At 55.0% G+C, this 24,091-nt stretch overlaps 2 protein-coding genes across 3 annotated transcripts; both read right to left on the bottom strand.

Annotated features, from left to right (window-relative positions):
• Positions 1-615: 615 nt before the first annotated feature.
• On the bottom strand, positions 616-17,718 carry OSBPL7 (oxysterol binding protein like 7). Of its 2 annotated transcripts, XM_041725745.1 has the most exons (24): positions 17,649-17,718; positions 15,852-15,963; positions 14,388-14,542; positions 14,132-14,257; positions 13,889-13,942; positions 13,151-13,264; positions 12,726-12,836; positions 12,488-12,605; positions 11,723-11,826; positions 11,268-11,360; positions 11,048-11,180; positions 10,871-10,965; positions 10,582-10,677; positions 9,282-9,419; positions 8,617-8,710; positions 7,700-7,947; positions 7,420-7,557; positions 4,074-4,137; positions 3,882-3,960; positions 2,576-2,720; positions 2,328-2,472; positions 2,114-2,240; positions 1,815-1,937; positions 616-1,661 (listed from the first exon to the last, which is right to left on the bottom strand). In XM_041725745.1, exons 3-24 carry the CDS (start codon positions 14,460-14,462, stop codon positions 1,553-1,555), a joined length of 2,529 nt encoding a protein of 842 aa, XP_041581679.1. In that variant the 5' UTR covers positions 14,463-14,542; positions 15,852-15,963; positions 17,649-17,718; the 3' UTR covers positions 616-1,552. The 2 variants fall into 2 exon arrangements, with proteins under 2 accessions (XP_041581679.1, XP_041581680.1); XM_041725746.1 differs by lacking the exons at positions 13,889-13,942; positions 14,132-14,257; positions 14,388-14,542; positions 15,852-15,963; positions 17,649-17,718 and adding an exon at positions 13,378-13,850.
• A 141-nt stretch (positions 17,719-17,859) lies between these two features.
• On the bottom strand, positions 17,860-24,068 carry MRPL10 (mitochondrial ribosomal protein L10). The gene is made up of 5 exons (XM_041725747.1): positions 23,958-24,068; positions 21,216-21,385; positions 20,210-20,374; positions 19,803-19,947; positions 17,860-18,842 (listed from the first exon to the last, which is right to left on the bottom strand). The coding sequence occupies exons 1-5, from the start codon at positions 24,007-24,009 to the stop codon at positions 18,586-18,588; spliced, it is 789 nt and encodes a 262-aa protein (XP_041581681.1). The 5' UTR covers positions 24,010-24,068; the 3' UTR covers positions 17,860-18,585.
• Positions 24,069-24,091: the final 23 nt, after the last annotated feature.

Below are 24,091 nucleotides of genomic sequence, written 5' to 3'. Positions count from 1 at the left end.
TTAGGGGACCCTGGGTGGCTCAGTTGGTTGAACGTCTGCCTTCAGCCCCGGATCATGATCTTAAGGTCCTGGGATCAAGCCTCACGTCGGACAATCTGCTCTGTGGGGAGCCTGCTTCTCCCTCTCCACCTCAAATAAATAAAATCTTAAAAAAAAAAAAAAAAAAAAACAGCCAGCATTTGAATGGAAGTTCCCTGAGGGGCTTCAAGGGGATAGTCCAGGCAGGGGCTGCAAAGGGCCCAGCCTAAGCCAGGGGCCATTCAGAGAAGGGGTCAGAGCTGAGGCATCTGAGACAACGGACAGGATGTGAGGATTAAGGGAAAGAGGACATAGGATTTTTAGCCCAGGTGAGTGGGTAGCTGTAGGTGTCCACTGTGCTTGTGCATATGTGTTTTTATTTTTATTTCTTTCTTTTACGGGGCGGGGGGGGGGGTAGGGGGGACAGGAGAAGAGGGAGAGGGAGAGAGAATCCTAAAGAGGCTCTACACCCAGGGTGGGGCTCTATCTCCCGACTCTGAGATCATGACCTGTGGGGAAACCAAGAGTCAGATGCTTAACCCACTGAGCCCCCCAGGTGACCCGTGCATATGTGCTTTGAAATGAATGGTCTCAGGCCAAAGTTTGGGACAGTCTTTATTGGAGCTTGGAATGTCACTGCGATTCACCTTCATCAGAGGCAGACCGTGCGGAAATGAGCAGCAACTGTGGCGGACGCCCAGCACGGGGTCCGGGCTACATGGGGAACCCTGCTCGCCTGCAAGCAGTACGCGGGCACACGCACACATGCACACACTCCTACACAAACTCGCACTCTCACACGTGCACACTCACTCCCAGTGGGTCTGAGGCCAGGCACCCTGTCCGCTCAGTTGGCTCCCTGCCTCTTGGACAGGCCTCATCCACTCGGGGGGGAACTGCTGAGCCGCGACTGAAGGGAACCATTTGAAGACGAGGCCAAAGGAGCTGGAAGCCGCAGGCATTTAGCAGTTTGGGAGAAGGGGATCCAGGGGGATAGGAGAGATTGCCAAGGACCAAGCAAAGAGAGCCCTACTGGACCAGGGCATGGGGGAGAAGATGCTGGAGGGGGGCATGGGAGGGACGGGGATGGAAGAAACGGCTGTCTCTTCTCCTTCACTCCTTCACTCCAACAGCACAGCTCGGGCCAGCCCTGGGCATAGGAAGCCTGGGAGCATCAAGGGATCCCCTGTGTCCTAGGAAGGCACTGTATGGGGAACAGATCCTGGAGAGCCGGGAGTCTCCCCGAAGTACCCCAAGGGGGTGAGAAGGGGAAATGACAGAGCAAGAAGGGGCGTACATGCTGGTTGTCCAGGGAAACGAGACTGGGGAAGCACAGATCCTGCTTCCCACCCCAAACCTGAGGTGGGCAACAGGCTGAGATGCAGCCCCTCTGGCCGGCAGAGGGGACAGAGTCAGGGCCAGGGCTGCCCCTTTGGTCTCCAGGGCAGTGAGTGAGGGAGCCTGGCCTCACCCGTGTGTCCATGGGGGGCAGAGACAGGAAGGAGTGTGAGCCTCCTGCCCCCAAAGGCCAGGGCTACCAGAGCACGGCCCCATCCAGGTTCCCGTAGCCTGGCTCGGCCCGCAGCCTCCAGTACGTGTTGTTAGTCACCCACCACTCCTTCCCACTGCTGTCTGTCTGCCGCCTGGAGGAAGGAGAGGGGTGAACATCCAGAATGAAGGCCAAGATTCCCGGGTGCTGCCTTCCACAGCCGGCCCCAAGCAAAGCAAGAAGGTGCCAGGGGGAGGCAGAGAGGAGCCTGGATTGCAGACGACACCCAGGAAGAGGGCAGAGTTACCTGAAGAAGCGAGCCTGGTGAACGATGTTGTTTTCTTCCATCACTCTGCGCCTGTCCCGCTGAAGCTGCTCGATCCTTCTCTTCTGGGCCTCAGCGGCCTGGATGTTCCCCTCCTCCAGGTACCTGAGCTTCCAGACGGCAGTCAGTGGACTGGTCCCCTCAGACCCCAGGCCTCGATCCCCCGCCCAGCTGTGCCCCCTGAGCGGCTCCAAGAGGAAGGCCAGGTACAGCTCTGTGGAAACCCATGCGGGGTAGGGGGGAGCCCAGTGATTTTAGGGTGGGTCCCATGTGCCACTGACCTCTGGTCTGGCCGGAGCCGTGTGTCCGTGGAAGGCAGGGACCGTTTCAGCTCTGCAGTCAGCTCGTTCAGCTCCAAGGCAAACTGAGTGAAGCCGAAGTTTCGCTCATGGTCTGGGGGCATTGAGTCTGGTGGGAAGGCATGGGGCTGGGGCAGGTGGACTGTGTCGTAGCTGCCTTCAGCCCTGCCTGGCCCTCCCTGACCACCATACTTACTGGGTTTCCAGATGCACTGACCGCCAGGCAGGGTCCCCCGGTAGAGCCCTTCATGCCACTTCCCAGAGAGGCGGTGAAGGACACGGCCACTCCGGCTGAACACGGCACCCTGCACCTCATGGACGTTGGAGCTCCAGTACTTGGCCTAGAGTAGGGGTGGGGGCAGGGGACTTAGGGGCATGTCCCTGCCCCTTCCCCTGGGGTGAGCCACTGGGGGCAGACAGGCAGGGTTGGGGTGCTATGCCCACCTTGCAGAAGGTGATCTTGCAGTGGCAGGAGCTGTCTTGCGTGTTCCGGATGAGCACCTCCCCATAATGCTCGATCCAGCGCTGGCCGCTTAGGATGTTGTGAATGCAGGATGTCACCTTGTTCCACTCAAAGTGGTCCCCAAACCTGAGAGAGATGGAGCGGCCCCAGGGAACTCTTAGGGCAGCTGACCGGCCCCAGGGAACAAGTGCCACCCCGAGCCAGGGAGTGGGTCATGTGGGTCTGTGGAAAGAACACTGGGGTCCCAGTTCTGCCTCTGTCATGAAGGATCACATATCCATAAAGCAGAGAAGCTGTCACAGCTGTTTGAGCCGACACGTCTCCACTCACTTGATAAAGCTTCTGAGAGCCAAAGTCATGGGGATAAATACATAGACAAGAGTCCCTGCCCTTAGGTGCCAGGGACCAGGGTAGGTCCGGTCACATGTATTATCCTCCTTACTCCCGACTTCTACTGGGTACTACTCACTAGTCTTTTTTTTTTTTTTTTGAGATTATTTATTTATTCATGAGAGACACAGAGAGAGAGAGGGAGAGAGAGGCAGAGACACAGGCAGAGGGAGAAGCAGGCTCCATGCAGGGAGCCCGACGTGGGACTCGATCCCGGGTCTCCAGGATCATGCCCTGGACTGAAGGCGGCGCTAAACCGCTGAGCCACCCAGGCTGCCCTCATTATTCTTATTTTATAGAAGAGCAGATTCGAGAGGCTGGGAGGCATCAAGTCTCTTTGTTGCTCACGTAATTATGAAGTAATAGAATCAAGACCCCCGGCCAGGACTTCTGACTCGGAAGCCGGGGATCCTCCTGCCTGTGGACCGGCCTCTGCCAGGCAAGCCCCCTTCTCACTCTGGCTGCGGTCCCCACTTATAAAATGACATGAGCTAATGAGGGTATTTCAGTCCTGAGATCCACTTAGTTTCTGTGGAGATGTGTGTGTGTATGGGTGTGCCTGTGCATTGGCGTGAAGTCTCAACTGCATTTCTTACTGTGAGTCACGGTCAAAAGAGTGTGAAAGCCACTGCATCAGATGACCTCGATGGGCCCTCCCAGCTCTACTATGCTAAGATTTTTCTTTTTTTTCTTTTTTTTTTTTTTATGCTAAGATTTTTCACCTTTCTTCATGCACAACACTGTAAATACAGGTGTAAAATGTATAGACACTGACCCACCTCAAGCGGCTTCTGGCCAGCCCTTTCTATCCTGTCCCTCCCACCTCACCACCCCAGCCTGGAGGGTGGCCTGTGGGCTGAGCCCAGCTGCTGAGCACCTAGGAACCTAGGAACACACCTGGGCAGGCTGACGTTGACCGTCCCCACAGGCACGATCTCCAAGGATTTGCCCCAGAACTTGTTCTTCCACTTCATGTCTGGAAGTGGGTTGGGAGAGGGAGAGGGAGAAATTAGACCAGACAATGTTCCGGCCCTCACCACGTGCCCTGCACCCCCACACCCGCCCCCCCTCAAGCTCCCCACTCCTTACCTTGCCAGAAGATGAAGTTCTCTGACTCCGCATGGCACGCCGAGATGGGGGGGTGGTGGGAGACCTTGGTGAGCAGAGGAGGCTTCTTGAATCTGCCCCTGAGGACCGTGGGGTCTGCTCCTGACCCCACAGCTTCCCAAAGTCCCCGACCCCCATCCCCAGATCCCCTTCAACCCAGAAGACTAGTTAGTTCCAGGGCTCTTGTCTCTGTTAGCCTTGGTCACCACCCCAAATTCTCTGGTTCTCTCTCTTCTCATGAGGCCTCATGATCCCCCTTCTCATTCACTCCTCCCAAAGCCCTAGAACCCGTGTTCTGGCCTATCAAGTCCTCCAGCAGTGACAGGTGGGTCCTCCCCTGTGCCTTGCCTGAAAGCCAGCCCTCCAGAGGACCTTCTCCCTCAACATCTTCTCCTTCACTACTGTCACAGTCTCCACAACACAGCCTTGGAAAAGCCTGGCCTTGTCCTCCTTGGAACGGTTCTGTATCTGGAACTTGAACTCGGGTATCCCACAGCCCGCAGCCTTGCCCCCTCCCCTTTCCCTGTGGCCCATGGCTCCTCCCAAGACTTCCTACTGCTCTGCTTTGTCGTGGCCCATCGCCCCAGCTTCACCTTCTTCCCACCTGGCTAGGATCGCTCCATCACCTCCACCCTCTCACCCAGTACCCTCGACAACCCGCAGCCCCAACTTGCCACAACCCCTTGCATGGCCTCATTCCCTGTTGTTCCCTCCTCTGGTCCCTGGTTCCCTGACCTTTAGACACTGCCACTGGGCCACAGAACACACAGAGCACACAGTGGGAACTTCTAATTCTACACTGTGTCCACACCTGCACCTAATCCTCCTCTGAGGACTGACACCCAATCTGTCCCCTTCAAACCACATTAACCCCCCCACAATCAGAGGGAGAGCAGAGCTGGCAACTCCTTCTACCAACTTACGGCTCCCACGCTGACCCCAGCCCCCTGAACCCACTGCCAGGCCCAGGCCCCCTCCTCCTCCTGCTGCCTCTCACCCCTTCCTGCAGGTTCCTCCCTCCTCCCTTCCCTCTGTCCTGCAGCCCTTCCCTCTGTATTTCTCTTTCTCTATACGTAGAAATAATTCCTGTTCTTCCATCTTAAAAAAGAGTAAACCTTGGGGTGCCTGGGTGGTTCAGTTGGTTAAGTGACCGACTCTTAGTTTCAGCTCAGGTCATGGTCTCAGGATCCTGAGATGGAGCCCTGCATCCGGCTCCTCACTCAGCGCGGAGTCGGCTTGTCCCTCTGTTCCTCCCAACACCTGCCCTATTTCTGTGTCTCTAAATAAATAAATGAAATATTTTTTGAAAAAAGAGTAAACCTTTCTTTTCCATACACACACCCCTTTGATCACAGATGCACAGAACCAACAGTGGCAGCAGCAGTCTTCTCAGAAGGGTGAGTTGGGAGTCATTTTCTACCATACTATTGGACTGTGTGAACTTTTCACTAAAAAAATTTAATATCTAGAGTGCCTGGGTAGCTCAGTCGGTGAAGCGTCTGACTTCAGCTCAGTCATGATCTTGGGGGCCTGGGATCAGGTCCAATGTCAGGCTCTCCTCTCAGGGGGAATCTGCTTCTCCCTCTTCCCCTCCCCCCTCCCCCTACTTGTCTTCTCTGTCCGTCTCTCTCTCAAATGAATAAACAAAATCTTAAAAAACAAAACAAAACTAACAACACTTAAAATCTAAACAAACCAAAACAAAACAAAACAAAACAAAACGAAAAAAAAACACTTCAACTCTTTATCCCTACCTCTGGCTGAAATCCTTTTTCCCTCCTGGTAAAATCTTTTGGAAATAATCTGAATTTTTCTCTATTTTAATTTAATCTAATTTTATTTATTTATTTACTTATTTACTTAGAGAGCTCACACATGAGCTGGTGGGAGGAAGAGGGAGAGAGAGAATACCAAGCAGGCTCCCCACTGAGCACAGAGCCCCACACTGGGCTCAATCTCACGATCCCGAGATCATAACCTGAGCCGAAACCAAGAGTCAGACACTTAATTGACTAAGCCCCCCGCGTATCCCTAATTTTATTTTTATAAGTAATCCCTTTGCCCAACATGGGGCTTGAACTCACAACCCTGAGATTAAGGGTTGCATGCTCTACCAGCTGAGCGAGCCAGGTGCCTCATTTACCTTAATTTTTTTTTTAAGTAGCATTCTTCTCTATTTTACTTCTTAGTACACACCCACTGTAACCCAGCCTTGGCCCCCAGGCTTTCTCTGAAGCCTCCCTCAGTCAGTAAACCAATGACACCTCCTTAAAGTCCTGTGGACCATCTGCCCACTCCCTTGGCCTCAGAGCTCCTCTGCCTTCCCTGCCCCCTCCCCTCCACACCCTGTCCCTGGAGCCACCCATGATGTCACCCATCCTCTAAGCTGGTGACTCTGGGGCTGCCAGCTCCCTGAGGAGCTCCAAGCTCATGTGGCCCAGGGCCTACTGGACATCTCCTCCTGGAAGTCAAGCCCACACAGACAAGGAGCCTCCCTAATTCTGTTACCTTCCTCATGTCCTTTCCATCTTGCTCATTGGCTCTGCCACATACCTGCCAAATCCCCCAAACCATAAATTCAAGGCCAAGCCCGACTTTTCCCTATCATTGACCATCTCCCCTCTCTCTTATGTGTAACAACATTCTGTTGACCACCAAGTCCCATCAAGATCAATGCAAAACAGCTCCTGAATCTAATGTCCACGCAACCCGGTTGCCACAGGCTAAGTACAGGTCCTCAGCAGCTCTTAAAGGGGTGACCACAATGGCCTCCTAGTGGCCTTCTCTGACCCATCCGCACACTACGGCCTGAGTGTTCTTTATACAGTGCAACTCGGAGCGTGTCACTCCACTGCCTAAAACCCTCCAATGACTCCTCATTGCCTTCAGCATTTGAAAACAAGCACTTCACCTACAGGGATCCTCAGAGTTTGGACCCGTCTTGTCTTCCAGCTGCATCTCTTACTCTTCCTAAACATGCTCCATCTGTCCCTTTACACTGCCTGGAGCATCCCATTCTCCACCCCCACCTTCCTCATGGTACTCCCGGCTGCACTTCACTTCCTCCCCCCTCAAGACTTAGCTCAAGATCGGCCTCTAGAGCCTGCCTTCCCAGGTGAGGTTGAATAGCAGCCTGTGAGCTTCTGGGTCCTGGCCACCCTCAGCAGGGAGCTTCCAGAGCAGGGAGTCCTCCGCCCCTGCCCCCACCATGTGGCACAGTGCCCAGCACAGAGCCAGCACTCCTCTCCAAGCCCTGGCCCCTCTGAAGCCTGGGTGCTTCCCTGCCCCAGGGCCCCATGAGGCCACCCTCTTCTTCAGGGGCCCACACCTGTTCACTGATGAAGCGGAAGCCCCGGTCAGGCCGCTCGCACTCATAGGTCTCCCCCAGGACGGGGTTGAAGGGCTTGCAGCCTGCTCGGTGGTATGTGGACGAGTAGGCAGAGACGGCGAAGGCTGCGATGTACACCTGCGGGGGGGAAGGGCAGGGAGGTGCCGCTGGGTGCTGGAGTGGGGGTGGGGTCAGAGGAGGCGGGGCGCAACCCCACCGCCTGCAGGGACTGGATCCTGGGCTGAAGTCAGGAGTAGCCCAGCTGGGAGGTGCGAGGTACCATGCGCTCGCAGGGGTCGGCCGTGCGGCTGGCCTGGTCCAGGAGGCTGCTGTACTCCAGCTCCTCGCAGAGCCGCTGCAGGGTGTTGAGCGGCTCGTTCAGCTGCACAGGCATGGACACCTTGGACAGGTCCTTGCCGATGTTGTTCCGCAGGATGTTCCATAGGCTCACGTCGGCTCCTGGCCCGCTGGCCGCTGGCAGGCAGCGGCGTCGTGGGGGTCCTGCAGCTCGACCTGGAACACATGCCCCTGGGGCCCACCCGACACGTCACTCTCGCTCCCTGGGGCACAGGAGCCAGCCCCAAGGCACGCCCCACCCCCACTCACAGAGGGGCTCCTAGATAGTCACTCCCAAGCCTCCCTCTGGACTCAGTGCAGGCCGGGGCAGCTGGGAAGCCAATGGCAGCTGAACGGGGGACTTAGGGGGCAGCTGGACCAAGAACCACTCAGAGAGGGAGGTCCCCACTGCTGGAACCCTGTACCCCAGAAGCCCCTCCTGAGTCCCTGCCCTAACCTTCCGCTCCCCTACATAAACTCAGAAATTGAAGCCACCAGAGAGATTATTCAGCCCATTTTACAGGTGTGGAAACAGGCTCCAAAAAGTAAAATGACATGTCCAAAGCCACGCTGCTACAGAGTGGCAAGGTGGGGGCTTCTGCCCTATGTGAACTTCTCAGAAGACTGCCCTGGAGGCTAGCCCCCAGGCCTGAGCCAGACCCACCCACGGAGCCACTCCTGGAACATTCTGTAGCTCACAGCTTAGCCTTCCTCCTCTCCTGAGATCACTTCTGGAGTTGGCATCCAAAGCTATCAGCCCACCCGTCACCACAAGAGACTGCCTCCCAAGGGCCCTGGGTGGTAGACAAATACCCTTTCTACCCCTCCTCAGCCCCTCCACAGCTGCACACCCAGCAGCACCTTTCGGATAGTGGTCAGCTCCCCTGAGGTCCAGCACTTCCTCAGACAGACTGGTGGTGATTTCACTCGTGCACGACTCCTCCTCCTCTGAGCCCTGGGCCAGGACAGATGACAGGCCGGGCAGACCAGGCCTCTCCAGGCAGCTGGGCAATGCCCAGGGCCTGACAAGACTCTGCCCAGCTAGTCCTTTGATGGGAAGGGGGAAGACATGTATTTGGGGTGGGGGAGGGTCTGAGCCGCAAGACCGGCATCACAGAGTGTGCACTGCCACTTTGGGAGGGGAACACCTGGCCCTCCCACTGTGGGGAGAAAGCTCAGGGACTTGGTAGTACACAAGGAAAGGGCAGCAGAGCATCGCTGAGATCCAGAGTCTGAGGGGCAGGGGTCAAGGGAGTGCGGGGGCTGATGGGCTCGCAGGAGGATGGCTGGGATGGGGCTGAGGCAGCAGTCTCCGGAGAACCCAATGTGGATAAAGCACACCAAACTGGAGGAAGGGTCACCAGCAGAGATTTCTGAGCAGGGCCACATAAACCCAGTGGGTCTGGACATGTTACCAGAGATAGCAGCCAGGGCATTAGGAAAGTATTTGGGAATCTACAAATACTAGTCTCTCTGGACCCCATCCAATTTTCCCAGCGTCCTGCCCTCCCCCCCCCCCAACTCACCTCATTCTCAGAAGAGCTGGCCGAGAGGAGAACCTCACAGGCATCGAAAAACTCTGTGTGGGAATCAGCAAGGGACAGGATGCTGCTCTGGGACAGCTGGGGGGTCAGCTCCCGCCCCTTCATGTACAAAGCTTCTTGCTGTGGGAAGGACAGGTGTCAGGCAGGGCTCCCCGGCCTGACAGTTCCCTTGAGAGGGAAGCACCTTGGGGCTCACTGCCTGAGTCTGAAAGCCTGCTGAGCAGGAGAAGACGGGAATATGAAGGTATGATGGAATGAACTGGAAGCATAGAAACACGGGTTCCATTACAGCTGCTCTTCCTGCCTGGGCACAGACTCTGAGCCTGGGTCCAAGGCTTCTGTGTATAGGAACACAATCCATCCTGACCCTCATCCGATGCAGTGGGTGTAATTATGATCCCCCCCTCCCAATTTGCAGATTGGGACACTGAGGCTCAGGCTCACAAAGCCGGCATGTGACAAAGCCAAACTGAAACCCGTGGAGCCTGGCCCCCAAGTCTGCTCAGAACACCTAAGTCCCAGTTTTTTTGGTTTCTGTTTTTAGTTCTTTTTTTCTTCTAGCAGTCACTGATCTATTTTATTGCATGCTCATCAAGATTCCAAATTATCACTGAAGAAACATCTGTCACCTTGATAAAAGAAAAATGAAAATTTGCATTTCTACAATTACTAACATAGTAATTTTTATCACACGTATATGGGCCTCTTTTTTTCTTGGTACGTGAATTAATTACATGGGTCCTTTTATATTTCCAATGAACTTGCTAAAAAGAGTCTCAAAGAACCTGTGAGTTGCCACATGTTGTAGCCACTATGTGAGTGGTAGCTTCTAGCTCCATGAAGAAGTTCCAATTGTGAGAAACTCCTACAGCAAGACTTTTATATCATTGTCCTTGCTCTAAGCGCACTTCCTTGTCTCTGATCATCCCAAGTCCTGCTGCTCTGACTGGCGAGCCTGCCTCATGTCAATTTGATTCTTAGTCCCCTCAGTCTGCAACTGTGGGAGCCTGGGCCCCCATTGGTCAGATTCTATGAGTCTCTGTTTCCTCCACCACGAATTTGAGGATCATGGCCTCAGGGGACCCCAAATTAACAGTAAAAGCACTCTGTACACTGGCAGGGCAGGAATGACCACAATGAGGCTGCTGCCAATGTTATAGGAAAGGGGATGGAGCTAGGATTTCTGGGCATTGTTTTGGGGCTGAAGACCAGCTGGGCCTTCACTTCTGCTGTGGAAGAAGGTACAGGAGAAATGGTCCCCACAGTCCAGCCTGGCTCCTACCTCCTCAGGGTTGAGGGAGCTGAAAGAGTCGGCAGTGGTGTCTGAGGACACGGAGAGGGAGTGGAGGCGCCTTGGGCCACCTGAGGCCTCAGAGACCTGCAGGGAGAGGGTAAGGGGCCAGGGGCCAGGAGGACAAAACCCTCCCCACCCTACCACACCAATCTCTGCACCCACTGCCTCTGCTAACCACGCTCTCCCCAGGCCCAGCTCTGCTCTCACTCCCAGGCCTATGCGCCTCTCTCAGACTCAAGCCCTCTCTTCCCACAGCTCCCCGGTCCCTGAGCCTCACCCCTGTCCGCGACAGCTCTGAGCCCTGGTGCAGGTCCTTGAGTCGGTCCCATTCGGCGGTGAGGGCAGCCAAGACGCTGCTGAGGGAGTTGTGCACTGTGGGGCAGGGCACACATCAGACTCCTCTTCCTCTCCCCATCCCTGCCTGCTCCCAGCTGCCCCTCCTGCACGCACTCACCCTTCTGGGCCAGGGCCCAGAAAGTCCGCTGCAGGTGGGCGTAGTCTGGAGGCGGCAGCCCACGAGGGCCCGAGGAGTCCCGGGACTCCAGGTAGCGGGACAGGTTGGGAACAGAGCCGTGGAGACGACCGACCTGTAGGTGAAGGGCAGGGGTCGGAGGTGACAGCCTCCTTCTTCAGGACATCCCACCGAGTGACCTTGTGTCCACACCCCGCCTCACCCGTCCAATGGTGTCGTCCTTGGCAAAGCTCTGTGTGCACCACATGCGGCTGGTGCGCTTCCCTTTCCTGGGTCTCTCGGTTGTCACTGAGGCCTGGCAAGTGGGGGGACGGGGGGGGTGAGTCTCAGTCAGGGTGAGGAGATGGGCAGCAACCACAAAAGCCAGGAGGGAGACAGATGGCCATGGAGGGGGCCTCAGAGACATCTGACATCCCAGAGGAAGAAGATGGACACCCCGGAAATGTGTATGTGTCACAGGTAGGGGTCACCCCAAAGAGGCAGACAACCCCAAGACAGTCTGGACATGGGAGGTGGATCCACTAGGCAGGTACATGGCTCTCCAGGGAACTTCACATACAAGGGGACTGGGGATCTGTCCCAGGGCAGTGGTGGACATGAGGGCATCAAGCAGAAGAGTCCCCTGAACAAGACCCTGCCTCCTCCCATGGCTCTCACCTGGTGCGTGGGGATTACAGGGGCCGAGGGGATTCGGTGCAGGGACTCCAGGCTCTGGAGGAGTCTGTGTAGTTCCTGGAGCTTCCCCTGACACTCAGAGAGCTCTGCGGGGAAAAATAAATTACGAAGTCCCTTTCCCAACATTGACCAGGTACCCCAAAACCTATCCCTCAGCTTCCCTTCCTCCTCCAAACACTCTACCTGGCAGCCATAGAAACTCTGACACTCTATCCCTCTCCTCAGCCCACGAGCCCAAAGCAGTTCCCACTTCTCACCCCTGGTTTGGCTTCACACTGGTTTCCTGAGGGCTGGCACCCCCAACCCCCACTGTCTCCACAACACACCTTAATTCTGCTGCCTCCGCACAGACTGACTCCTTCTGTACCCACTGGCTGGCACTTCATCCCAGGCCGACATCATAGCTGCTCACTCCAGGAACCAGCTTCTGTAGCATGCCCCGTCCCTGGCGCTACTCCTCAGGACCCCTCCCCGTACTGGTTTTCTGTATCTTCTTGTTCGGAAGTCCGGGCCCTGAGTCCTGTCTATGTGCCTAGGGTACAAGCCCTGCCCTCCTCTCTAAGACTGGCGCTCCCCAGGGCAGGCCCGACTAGACCCAGTTGACTTGGAGGCCATGGCTATCTCCTGCATCAGCCAGGTTCCCAGAGGCAGGGATGGAGCTAACAGTCCTCCTTGTGGCTGCTGATGTCACCTGGACCCAAGAGCATGGGCCTTGCCTGCAGAGGTGCAGTGCTACAGGCCCCTCACCATGAGAGCAGCGGTCAAGCCCATCACTGTCCCTCAGCCAGGAAGACACCTTCTCCCGAGGTCCAACCCCAGGTAGAGCCGAGGCGCTGCCTGCTGCTGGAAGCTGGGCACCAGGAACCTGTGCAGTGAGTCAAGGATAAGGCAGGGCAGTGCCCACCTCCCCAGGGCTCATGGTTCCCTGAAGCCACCACCCCTGAGTCCCCATGGCAGTCCTGCCCCTGCACAGGGCCCTTCTTACCTTCCGGTGAGTGGTGCCGGGCAGCGAACCTCGGGGCATGTCTAGGCGCTGGGCCAGGCGGTGGGCACGAAGCTGGGCCACCCATCTCTGGAACAGGTCCTGGGATTTGATCTGCAGAGGTGATGGAGATGGGCAGGGAAGCATGAAAGGAAGGACAGCTTCACAGGGCAGGAAGTCGGGGCTCTGATCCCCAGGCAGGGAGGGTGTCTCCCTGTAGTCCCCAGGTTGTGTAAAGGCTCCTTGCAGGAGGCAGAGCCTAGCTTCCCCAGGTGTCTGAGCCCTCATTTACATGACAACCAAGAAAGGCAGTTTGCCATTGGCCACTGTATAGTCCTCAACCTCAAGGACAGACCCTCTCTCCTGTGTGCCTTGGTGTTTCTGCTAGGCTGGTGCCCAAGCCACCACTTGGCTCCCAGGAATGTCACCTTGAGGTGGTAGATGTTGTCTTCGGTGTCAAGGTCAATGCGCTGGGCCTTTTTGTTGATGGACATGACAGAGAGTCGGACATCAATGGAGCCATGAAGCTTCCCCTTGGTGATCTGGAGTGGAGGGTTGGCAGGGGGTAAATGGGACTGTTTTTAGGTCCCCAGGACCACAGAGCCACCATCTTCCAGAGATGACTCTAGGCTCCAGGGCTGGGCAGCTGACTCACCCTGAGGCCCAAGTCGCAGTATCAGCAGGGACTTGTTGGTCGGCCTCCTGTACACAGAACACCCTGCTACATCAAGTCACATTCTGACCTCAAGGGAGTCACAGAGCCAGGAAAACTACTCCCGGGACCCCCAAGGCCCAGAAGGCAAACACCCCATCTATGCAACAGCCTGAGCGCAAAGGCCTTCAGCTCCTATTCCCAGCACGGGAATGGGATGAAGGCACAGATGATAAAGCTCCCGTTTCCTGGGCACTTATTTTTGTGCCAAGCACCGTCCCAAAGGCCCTCACCAAGATGACAACCCTACAGACGGGAGAGTGTACTCTCTCCATCTTAAGAGACAAGTGTGTTGAGGGCCCCAAGAAGGAACGTGCCCAAGACCCCTCACCCAGCAATGTGTGAGAACCTGGTATTCAGACCCTGCCATGGTGGATTCCAGAAGTCCTCTGCCTACTGGGAGCATTCTGGGGCCACACTCATCCCACAACCCCCAGCAGGGTCCCTGACTTACATCTTGCCGAGTGGTCGCATAATGAAGGATTCCGTCCTCCAGCACAAAGTATCTCTGTGACATTGTCCAGAAGGAACAAGAACCCAGGAGGCAGAGAGGAAAGGGCATGAGGAGAGAGCAAGCAAACACGTGGACTGTTTTTCTGTACACACACGTGCACTCCCTAGGTTGCCCACACCCTCCCCCGCCTCCCGCCTAGCCTGCCCCAGCATCTGGCCCCTCCCCTTGCCCTGCCCACTCTACCTTGTGCCAGCCCTTCAGAGGCCACTTCCTTTTCTTGAGCAGGTGGCCTTCCTGCCTCTCTGGCATGGTACCCTCTGCTCCCAGCCTTCCCCGAGGGTCCTCTAGAACCTCCCACAGCTCTGAGGCCTGCAGTCCAGGACAGAGAGTCAGGAAAGCTGCTGGGAAGGTGACCATGTGGGAAGCGCCCCCCACCCAACTTTAGGGCCAAGCTCTAGCCACCCACTGCCTGCCTCCCACCCCGTCCCTTCCCCCAGACCTGCTGGGCACTGCTCAGCTTCGCAGACTGAATGTTCTCGGCCAAGGAGTTAGGGACCCTCTCTTGGAAGTCCATGGAGAAGGGAGCAGCCACTCCCTGATGAGAAGGTAGAACAAGGTGGAAGGAGAAGGATGTCACCTTGTCCTGAGAGGACCCTGGAAGCAAGAGGGAGACCCCATTAGCACAGACCCTGCTCTCACCTTCCCCACCCCAACCCCTACTGCACTGAGCTAAGAGCTCATCTGGCAGGCCTCTCCGAGTTTGTGCCTTCCCCACACCCTGGGCCAGTCTCTCTGCCCACACCCTCCGGCTGTGGCCACTGCTCACAGAGGTGAACTAGCTGAACGAGCACACAGCCCACAGGCTGGTGCCAAGAGAAAACCACAGAAGTCCACCCAGCCCCACCTCGGGCCCACATCTCAGGCTCTAGGAAACACTCAGTGCTTTCTCTGGAGGATTCCCTGGGAGTGAAAAAAGCAGCTCTAAACAAGGACAGAGGAATTCAAAGACTGGACAAACAAGATCTCAATCAGGCTTCTCCTTCAGGACCCCCAGACATCCCTTCAACCTGCTGTCATGGGCTGGAGACACCTCTGCTACAATCCCTCTGTAGAGCACCCCTAACCCCTTCATCCCAACTCCCCACCAATGGTCTCAAGATCCTCTATTTCTGCATGGGGAAACTGAGGCCTGAGACAGCCCCCCTCTCCCTCACTCCCCATGCCTCCACCCTAGGATGCTCGCCTGAGACCCTCAGTCCCCCAACCAAAGCCTCCCTTCTACCATCCCAGTCCCCGGGGCTCCTGAGAAGCACCATCTACCCAGAGAGAGCAGGGCACCAGGCCCATGGAGGCACTGTGTGCAAGAGAAAAGGTGGCCAAGAACATGCCAAGGTCCACACAGGTCCCGCAGCAGTGCCCACAGACGCCCTTGGCACCAGCCCCGGCCATCCTGGCTCCACGGGGAGATCAATAATGCATGAGGCTCCGTGTGTGTGAGACAGGGAGGGGACCAGAGGGGCGAGGCTGGCCCGAGGCTGGGCAAACAGCTCAGATCTTCCAATGGAGGCAGCAAGCACCTGAGGAGCTGAGGCCAGGAAGGGACAGGACACGGTGGGGCCGTGGCGGCCAGGAAGTCAGGATGGAGGGGCACCGAATGCAAGAGGCTGACTGAGGGAAGGGGGGGGTGAAACTCTTGCATCTGGCCATTGAAAGTTCCCAAACTCTTCTGGTGTTTGGGTACCCTGTGCCCTTCTCCTGGCCCCGGAGGATCCTGGCCCCTCACCGCCGGGGGGAGGAGGGGGACGCTCTGTCAGTAGAGGGTGCGGGGTGGAGGTGAGCCAGGTCGGTGCCCCATCTCCACTTCCATTCCCACCCGCAGTCTCCGGAGGGGCAGACCCACCAGCTTCAGGTGGGAGGAAGCTTGTCCAGGGAATGTCAGCCGATGCCCGCGCAGCCCCCTTACCCCAGGGTCCATGGACGCCAGTGCTCCGTGGCCCGCGCGCTGCTCTTCCTCTGAGTCACCGTCTCCGAGTGGCCCGCTCCCTCCTCACGGAGCCGAGCAGTGGCAGCAGCTGCTGCAGGAACCAGGAAGGAAGGAGACGTTGGAGCCTCCCCTCCAGCCGGATCTCCCCACCTCCCCCTCCCCGGCCCCTCCTCCCGCCAAGCTCCGGGCGGCCGCTCAGCTCTGCCCCCCTGCTCCCGGGAGGACTCAGGGCTGGGCGGACTCCCCAGCACCGCGGTAGCTTGGGAGTGGGGGCAGAGTCCCCACTGGGCTCAGTTCCAGACAGATTGCGGGGGACTGGGGAGCTGCTGGCCTCAAGCCAGTGGTGGGAAAGGGTTCACTCAGACAGCATGGTTTGACCCCAGTTAGTACCCAAGGCCATTTCCTTATTAACCGCCCCCCTCTCGTTTTACATCTGAAAATAGATTGCAAAATTTGGAGCTAGCAGAGGTATCGGGTTGACGGGAAGAGATGTACGCCCCTGGGGAACCACAGTAGACTGTGTCAACAGCACGGTCAGCAGGGCAGCCACGGCTGGGGAGGGCCAGGCAGCAGCCCCACAGAGGCTGCCATTGCAGGGGATGCCTCACCAGGGCGGGACCCACTGGGGCTGGAGGCGTAACCCACAACCACAACCCCCAGCTCGCTGTCTCTGGATCAGGAGTGGGTCTGCAGCAGTGACCAGCTGGTTGTTAGAAAGGGCTAGCTGGAGCCAACTCAGGTACCCCAGGCCTCCCTTTCTGAGCATCTCTGCTCTTCTACTGGAGTACTGTGTTCAGTACTAATTAAATCAGCTCTTAAGAAAGGTCCAAACCTGAGGCACCTGATGGCTCAGTTGGTTAAATGTCTGACTCTTGATTTTCGGCTCAAGTCATGATCTCAGGGTCGAGGATGAGCCCTATGTAGGGCTCCGTGCTCAGCACAGCATCTGCTTAAGATTCTCTCCCTCTGCTCTTCACCCACCCACCCCCACTCATGTGAGCTCTTTTAATAAATAATAAAATCTTGAAACAAAGGCCTAAACCTCATTAAAATGAATGTGAAATGGACTGATAGTCTTAAGGACAGTGAAGCTGCCTTCTGGAAAGAAGTGAGTTTTTAATGGCGGGGCCTCAGGCATCACCAGCAGGTGAAGGATGCAATGTAGGGTTCTTTGATCCAGGAACGATGTGGGCCACACACATCCCCCTGCCCACCTCAGCCCCACTCAGGCCTTGGTTTACCCTAGAGGATCTTACACCTCTCTCAGGAGATGCCTGTTTTCTACATCATTCAGAAACTCAGCACTGCTCCTGCTGTCCCAGGAGGGTGTTGTTGGCACCTGGCAGGGTTCTGGGAGTCAGGGAGAGCACTGGGCAGCACTAGCCAGACCAGCTCTCACATCCAGGAGCCTCAAGGGCCTTTTAATTCACTTCATATTGATTGAGCATCCCTCGGGCATATGGCACTGTGCTGGGCACTGTGGGAAATTGTCCTGGACCACACCACAGAAAAGTTGCTGCAGATCTTCACCACCAGATTGGTATCTGTCCAGTGCTAAGGAAGCTGTGGCACTGCCCCAAGTCTGGGAGGAAAGTTCAACAGCCATCTTCCCTACTCCAATCAAGGACAAGGACTGGCTTCTAGTTAAACATTCTCTCCCCCTTCATTAGGGACTTCTGGTTCTCCAAGATTTGGATGACTCCTCTCATTTGAGAGCCTCCAGACCCCCTCATTAATACAGAATTCTGATTTACCCCAGCTCTTGCTCAGAATCACCTGGGACGTGTTAGTGACTGAGCAAAGCTGGCAGCTGCCTTGAAAAGGACAAACATGTAAGAGATGCCATTTGTGGGATTGGCCCAGAGAGGTAAGAGACCTCGGACACGGAAAGAGGAAGGATTTTCTAGGAGGGGAAGTGAGAATCAGAGGGGGCCCTGAGAATAAGTCTACAGGGAGAATAAGCTTGCAAACAGCAGAACAGACTAAGTAAAATGCATTCCATTTTATCAGAAAGCAGTACTCCCAACCTTTCCATAACATGACACACCCCAAGGGCGGAGAATTAACATTCAAGCACACACAGAACCCTAATGAGGAAGTTCTAGGGCAGAAATCCAGGGCCTGGTCTTCAGAGAAGAAAGCCTGGCTCAAGTCCCTGTTCAGCCTCTTATTAGCTGCAGGACCTTGGGCAGACTATTGAACTTCTCACCCTTTAGCCTTCTGTAAAATGGGGGTGATATGGTTACATGGTGAGAAGTAGAACTGATGTGCGTAAAGTGGTAAGCACGCAGCCCGGCACAGCAGGCTCTCAACAGATGCCACTCTTAGCACAATGACTTGGGTGAGCTATTCCAGCACATCAGATCCACGAGGGGATAGGCTGGGAGACACATGTGACAAAGGACTGTGGGCCTGGAGGCAGAAGACAATCTCTGTTCAGCTTCTCTGCCCTGGGCCTGGAGAGCCAAAACCCCACTCCTGTTAGGTCTCAGGTTGGGAAAACTAGGGACAAAGACAGTGATTAAGAGCCTCCATTTGGAAATGGAGTGTCTCTGCAACCCCAGGTGGCCCTGCATCTGAGGAAGTTGTGGTCAGTGAAGTCAGGTAACAAGTGCCACTCCCCACACTTCCCTCTGTATCTCTGCCAGATGTTGGCACAGCCAACAGGAGTACAGCATGTTTATGGGCAGGCAGGCTGGGTGCAACAGGCTGGCTAGGAGTTCGGAACAGGGTCAGGAGAGGCAGGTTGCTCGCTGGCTGGCGTGACGGAGTCCCCCTCCTGTTGCTGTCTGATGTACTGATCCAGCAGGGCAGTCAGTTGGAAGGGCTGGTGCTGAAGCAAGAGGTGGGTCTGGGCCATACGGAAGGTGAGTCCTCCTACCAGTTCCCCTTGCGCCAGGGCCAGGCTGGGAAGCTGGGAATAGTTGATGAAGCCCTGCCTGCTAACGATGGTGTCATCGATGCAGCCACCTGGAAGAACACAAGGTCAGCTGGAGCCTTTCTCCTCTGAAGACAACATCCCAACCCAATGTTCCAATGCATGTTCTGTTGCTCTTCTGCACCCCTCAGCCTTCCCCCAAATCTGGTTCCCACTCCTGCCCCACCCAACTCCCTTCCTTCCTAACTCTTCCCCAGAAAACTCTCACATAAGACATTCAGCTGGCCCAAACCCCACTAAGTCGGGGTTTCCTACACTTTCCTAAAGAACCACAGAGCATGTGTGTAGTGAGGTGTGGGGGGCCCACGGAGACTCCCTATGAAACCAGTCTTCTCTAAAGAAGAATCATCCCTGGGGATTCCTAGCATCAGGGGAGTCTAGAAAACGTTGTTCACCCATCAGTGCCCTTTACCTGGGCTATTTAAGTATCTTCATCTGTGCGGTGTTCCATACCCCATTGCTAGACACAAGGTGTCTGAACTTCCTCTCCCTCCAGAGCCCTCTCTCTGCCTTCCCTTTTCTTCCCCCTACTGCAGAAATGATACAGGACCAGAGCGCCTGGGTGGCTCAGTCAGTTAAGTGTCCCAACTCTTGGTTTGGGCTCAGGTGATGGCTTCAGGATGGTGAGACTGAGCCCCTCACAGGACTCCCTGTTCAGCACAGAGTCTGCTTCTCTCCTCCTACTCCCTCTCCCTCCCTGCCTGGATACTCTATCTCCCTAAAATAAATGAAAGGAAAGGAAGGAAGGAGGGAGAAAGGAAGGAAGGAAAGAAGGAAGGAAAGACAGATGCAGGGTAGTGAGCCAACACAGGTTCCAGAGTGACACCGGCAGCCCTTGACAAATGGTGCTAGTAACTCAGGCCCTATCCATTAGAGGATGTCCCCCGAAGAATGTCCAGTTTTACCCACATGTACCTAGCAGATGGCATGAGGCTGCTGTGGCACCCACTCCCTTTCACCCCCATCCTCAACCCGCAGGGGTGCTTGCTCACCTAGCAGTGGCAGGAAAGGGACACTCTTCAAGATTCGCACCATCTCCTTGACCTTGGGCTCCTCACTGACCAGCAGCAAGTTGTGCCCCACAAACAGGGGCAGCAGGTTTTGGTACTTGGAATCCTCTAGGAAGGGCTTCAGAACCTGAAACAGCAAAAAAGAGGGCTTCCTGTGGATGAGTGGGAGGAAGGGCTGCCAACCCCAATCACAGGCCACATCAGGTTGAGGGTGCAAACCGACAAGTCTCCTCGGGCCCCAACCACAGTTTAGGCACCAGACTGTAGGGTTGCTTGTCGTGGGGTAGGGGTGGGAAAGGTCAAATGCACCCTCTCTGGGGAGGGACCCTGGGGTCTGAGTTGGTGGGGGCGGGGGAATAGGGCACCCGCATCAGAGGGCTGCTCCCTACCTGGTTGGGGAAGATCTTCAACAAGATCTTGTGCTTCCGCAGCCGGTGCCGGATGAGAAGCTTGTCCTCTGCACTCAGGGCCACATTCTGACACACAGCTATCATTCGGTTCTCTCGGAAAACCTCATCTATCTCCCGACGGAGGAGCCTGATGAGGCCTGTCTCCTGAGACCGGGAAGGGAGGGATGATTAAGGGGACAGATACCGCCCTTCTCCTTGTCCTTCTGTCCCCCTGGGGCACAGGTGCTGGGGCTCCCTGCAGTGCCCAAATGTGGGAAAGATTGGTGTGCTGGAGGAGAGAGGGAGCCCTGCCTTTCAAGAAAGGCTACAAACTCCACTCCACCCTTCATTTTTACCAGATGACCACGGTCTTTAGAGCAGTGGTGTCAGACCTGACAAGGCTCGTCCCCTTGACCAGGTCACCAGTCTGACCCAGTCAACATTATGTGACAATAATGACGTAAATATCACTTTATCCCTCTGACACTATACTCATGTTGAATAATTTTACCAATTATAAATACAAGATAACTCTTTCTTAGTTATAATTCAGAACCGAGGACAAGACTTCATTTTCTGAAGACAGTGTTTCTCAAAGTTCATTGCTTGTGGGCCTGACCATGAGCATAAAGGTACAAATTCTTTCTGTTATTTCTTAGGACAAAAACCCTCACACCATTCCTCTAGGAAAACATACAAGCTTCAAGTCCTTTCACGACAGGAGAGATACTCTCCCCTATCCCCACCTGCTTGGAGAGCTTTTACACAATTTTTGGAGACAAGTAAAGAATAATGGAAATCCAGGAGGTCCATCCAATCCACAGAACCCAAAATGCCAAGCAGAATCAAGTACACATTTCATTTTAATGTATCTGGCACACAGGGTAAAGAGGGGAAGTAATGATGTGGAGGGCTGTGTCCTGGAGAGCCACTTCATTATGGCTACAGAGACCAGATCACTAAAATCCACCATCCAGGCACCAAGGACAGGCAGTCTCCTCCTTACCTCCTGTGGGGGACTGGGAGGACTCGGTAAGCATCTTGGGTTAACAGCAGGTTTTGGGGGGATATACTCAGTCAGAGCCATCAGCTTCTGCCGTTCAAAGTGCATCACACGACGATGGCGGGTAACAGCCTTGGAGCCATAGCGGACAGTCTGGAGGGTGGGCAGCCGGCCTGGGAGAGGAAATGGCAACATTGTGACGTGCAGCCTCTGGGAGTCCTCAGGCGGCTTCAGGCGGAGAAAAAGCCTACCTCTGGGCAAGCTAAGTATGGCTCATAGAGCTAGATGCAACAAGAGAGTGGGATAAGAAACTATCTACCAGGAATCCTAAATTCCCCAAACTTGTCTTCTCTTTAATGGGTGACCTTAGGTCAATTGCTTGCTCCTTTGAGGCTTCCATTTCTCCAGCTCTTCTTTATGCACAGAGATGTGGAAAAAAGATGAGAATGAAGAAGAAAGTACTTTTGAACACATTAAAGGGGGGGGGGGGAGCATATGTTTTCTTAAATGGCCAAATAGTAAATATTTTAATTTGAGAACCATACAGTCTGTCACTACTCACCTGTGCCATTGTATCATGAAAGCAATCACAGACAATATGAACCAAGTAAATGTGGCTGTATTCCCATCCAAGTACTAACCAGGCCCGACCCTGCTTAGCTTCCGAGATCAGACGAGATCGGGCGCGTTCAGGGTGGTATGGCCGTAGACTGTGGCTGTATTCCAATAAAATTTTTTTTAATTTTTTTTTTAATTTACGATAGTCACACACGGAGAGAGAGAGAGAGAGAGGCAGAGACATAGGCAGGGGGAGAAGCAGGCTCCATGCACCGGGAGCCCAACGTGGGATTCGATCCCGGGTCTCGAGGGTCGTGCCCTGGGCCAAAGGCAGGCGCCAAACTGCTGCGCCACCCAGGGATCCCTCCAATAAAATTTTATTTATAAAACACGGTGACCAGTCCTTCCACAGTATGCCAACCCCTGGTCTAAGCCAGTGGTTTTCAAGATGTGCTGCTGCCACCCAGCCAGCGACATCAGCATCATCAGGGAACTTGTTAGAAATACAAGTTCTCAGGATGCCTGGGGGGCTCAGTGGTTGGGCATCTGCCTTCAGCCCAGGGCGTGATCTTGGGTCTAGGGATTGAGTTCCACATCAGGTTCATTGTGAGGCACCTGCTTCTCCCTCTGCCTCTCTCTGTGTGTATCTCTCATGAATAAATAAATAAAATCTTTAAAAAAAAAAAAAAAAAGGAACTACAAGTTCTCAGGGCCTGTCCCAGACGTACTGAATCAGAAGCACTGGGGGGGAGAGGAGGGAGGACCAACAAACAGCGGTTCTAATAAGCCCTCCAGGTGTTCCAGATGCATGCTGAAGTCTGAAAACCACTGCTCTAAAGCCTTCTCCTATGATTTGAAGCCCTCACAACTCCCCCAAACAAGCCTCTTTTCCCTCAATTCTTGTTTAAAGGCATTGGTGGAGAGCACCCCTCAGAAGACAAGGGAGCCACTCGAAAGCTGTAAGCCTAAGTGACCCCTACATCTTCAACAAAAGGACCCACACTAGCATTTCCCACTTCCGGCCCTTCCCAAGATTGGGATGGGATCTCAAGGAAAAGTGCAGCTAGAAGGTGGCTTTAATAAAGAGCACAGAGGTTTGCTGGGGGGAGAGGTTTTACTGCCAGCAGCCACAACACCTAAGTTAAGAACACAGGCTTTGGATCGGATGCAACCAGATTTTTTTTTCTTTAATGAGAGAGAGAGAGAGAGAGAGAGAAAGCAGGGTAGAGACAGAGGGAGAGGGAGAGAATGCCAAGCAGGCTCCAAGCTCAACAGCAAAGAGCCCTATGCAGGGCTCAATCTCACGTCCCTGATCTCATGATCTGAACTGAAACCAAGACAAGAGCCCGATGCTTAACCGAATGAACCACCCAGACACCCCACAGATGGAACAAGAGTGTAATCTCTCTTCAGTCACTTACTAGCTGTGACCTTGACCGGCCACTCATTGAAAATTGAATTTCTTCGACTCTAAAGAGGAGATAATGACTTCTTCTCGAGGTGCTTTAAGATTTAAATGAGATAATACTAAATCATCTGTCACTGTGCCTAGCCTGTATTCTGTGCTCAAAATTCTTCATTAAACAAATGTCTATTGCATGCCTAAGGCCAAGCACCACGCCACCTGCTGGCTATGCTGAATGAACATGGTTCTGTCCTTACCGAGTTTGAAGTCTAATAGAGGAGACAATACATAAACAAATGCAAAATTACCGATTGTGAAAGGTGAAGAGGGGTCCATAAACAGGATGCAAAATACAGATTTAACAGGGGAAAGCTGCTTTGCAGAATGTGGCCAGGACAGGCCTGAGCGGGGACTTTGGGGCTGAGACCGTAAAAAGGTGGCAGAGCGCCAAGATCGCGGCGGGCAGTGGTTCAAGCAAAGGGAACTGGAGGTGAGCAAGAGCTGGGTGGTGGGTTATAAAAGCCCAGAGAAGGAATGGGGACTCGGGCGGAGGGAAGAAATACTGCGGTCGTCGCAGACGTTGTTGCTGCGCTGCTCTTACTACTAGCGTCTGCAGCCACAGGGAATGAGACGGAGGGAGGAGGCCAGCAGTCTGGCGGGACCAGGAGTCACCGCGAGCAGTATGGAGTACGAGATTACGGGAGGGGATCAGTAGTGGAGGACGGGGGAGAACTAAAGAGCACTGGCAGGAACGCGCCGTGAGGACCTGGGCCGCTCCTTACCCGCCTGGGGCAGGAGACCCCCTCGCAGCATCCCAGCCACGGCCGCAGCCATCGCCACCGGAGGAACGGACGGGAGGCGGGAGAGACAGAAGGAGCTAAGGATTGTGGGAAGTCCCGGGGCCGGAAGAGGCCGG

The sequence above is a fragment of the Vulpes lagopus genome, chromosome 12 (genome assembly GCF_018345385.1).
Source record: "Vulpes lagopus strain Blue_001 chromosome 12, ASM1834538v1, whole genome shotgun sequence".
Classification (NCBI taxonomy): domain Eukaryota; kingdom Metazoa; phylum Chordata; class Mammalia; order Carnivora; family Canidae; genus Vulpes; species Vulpes lagopus.
This window is presented reverse-complemented; position numbering and strand designations above follow the sequence as displayed.

Bases quoted from the DNA above. Each gene is read 5' to 3' on its own strand.
- OSBPL7 (XM_041725745.1), bottom strand. From the start codon at position 14,462: ATGGACTTCCAAGAGAGGGTCCCTAACTCCTTGGCCGAGAACATTCAG. The intron at 13,943-14,131 runs GTAGAGTGGGCA...ACAATGTCACAG, and splicing joins CTCTGAAGGGCTGGCACAAG to AGATACTTTGTGCTGGAGGA. The intron at 1,662-1,814 runs GTAACTCTGCCC...TCCTTCCTCCAG, and splicing joins CACCAGGCTCGCTTCTTCAG to GCGGCAGACAGACAGCAGTG.
- MRPL10 (XM_041725747.1), bottom strand. From the start codon at position 24,009: ATGGCTGCGGCCGTGGCTGGGATGCTGCGAGGGGGTCTCCTGCCCCAG. The intron at 20,375-21,215 runs GTAAGGAGGAGA...TCCCGGTCTCAG, and splicing joins CTCCCAGTCCCCCACAGGAG to GAGACAGGCCTCATCAGGCT. The intron at 19,948-20,209 runs GTAGGGAGCAGC...TTGCTGTTTCAG, and splicing joins TGAAGATCTTCCCCAACCAG to GTTCTGAAGCCCTTCCTAGA.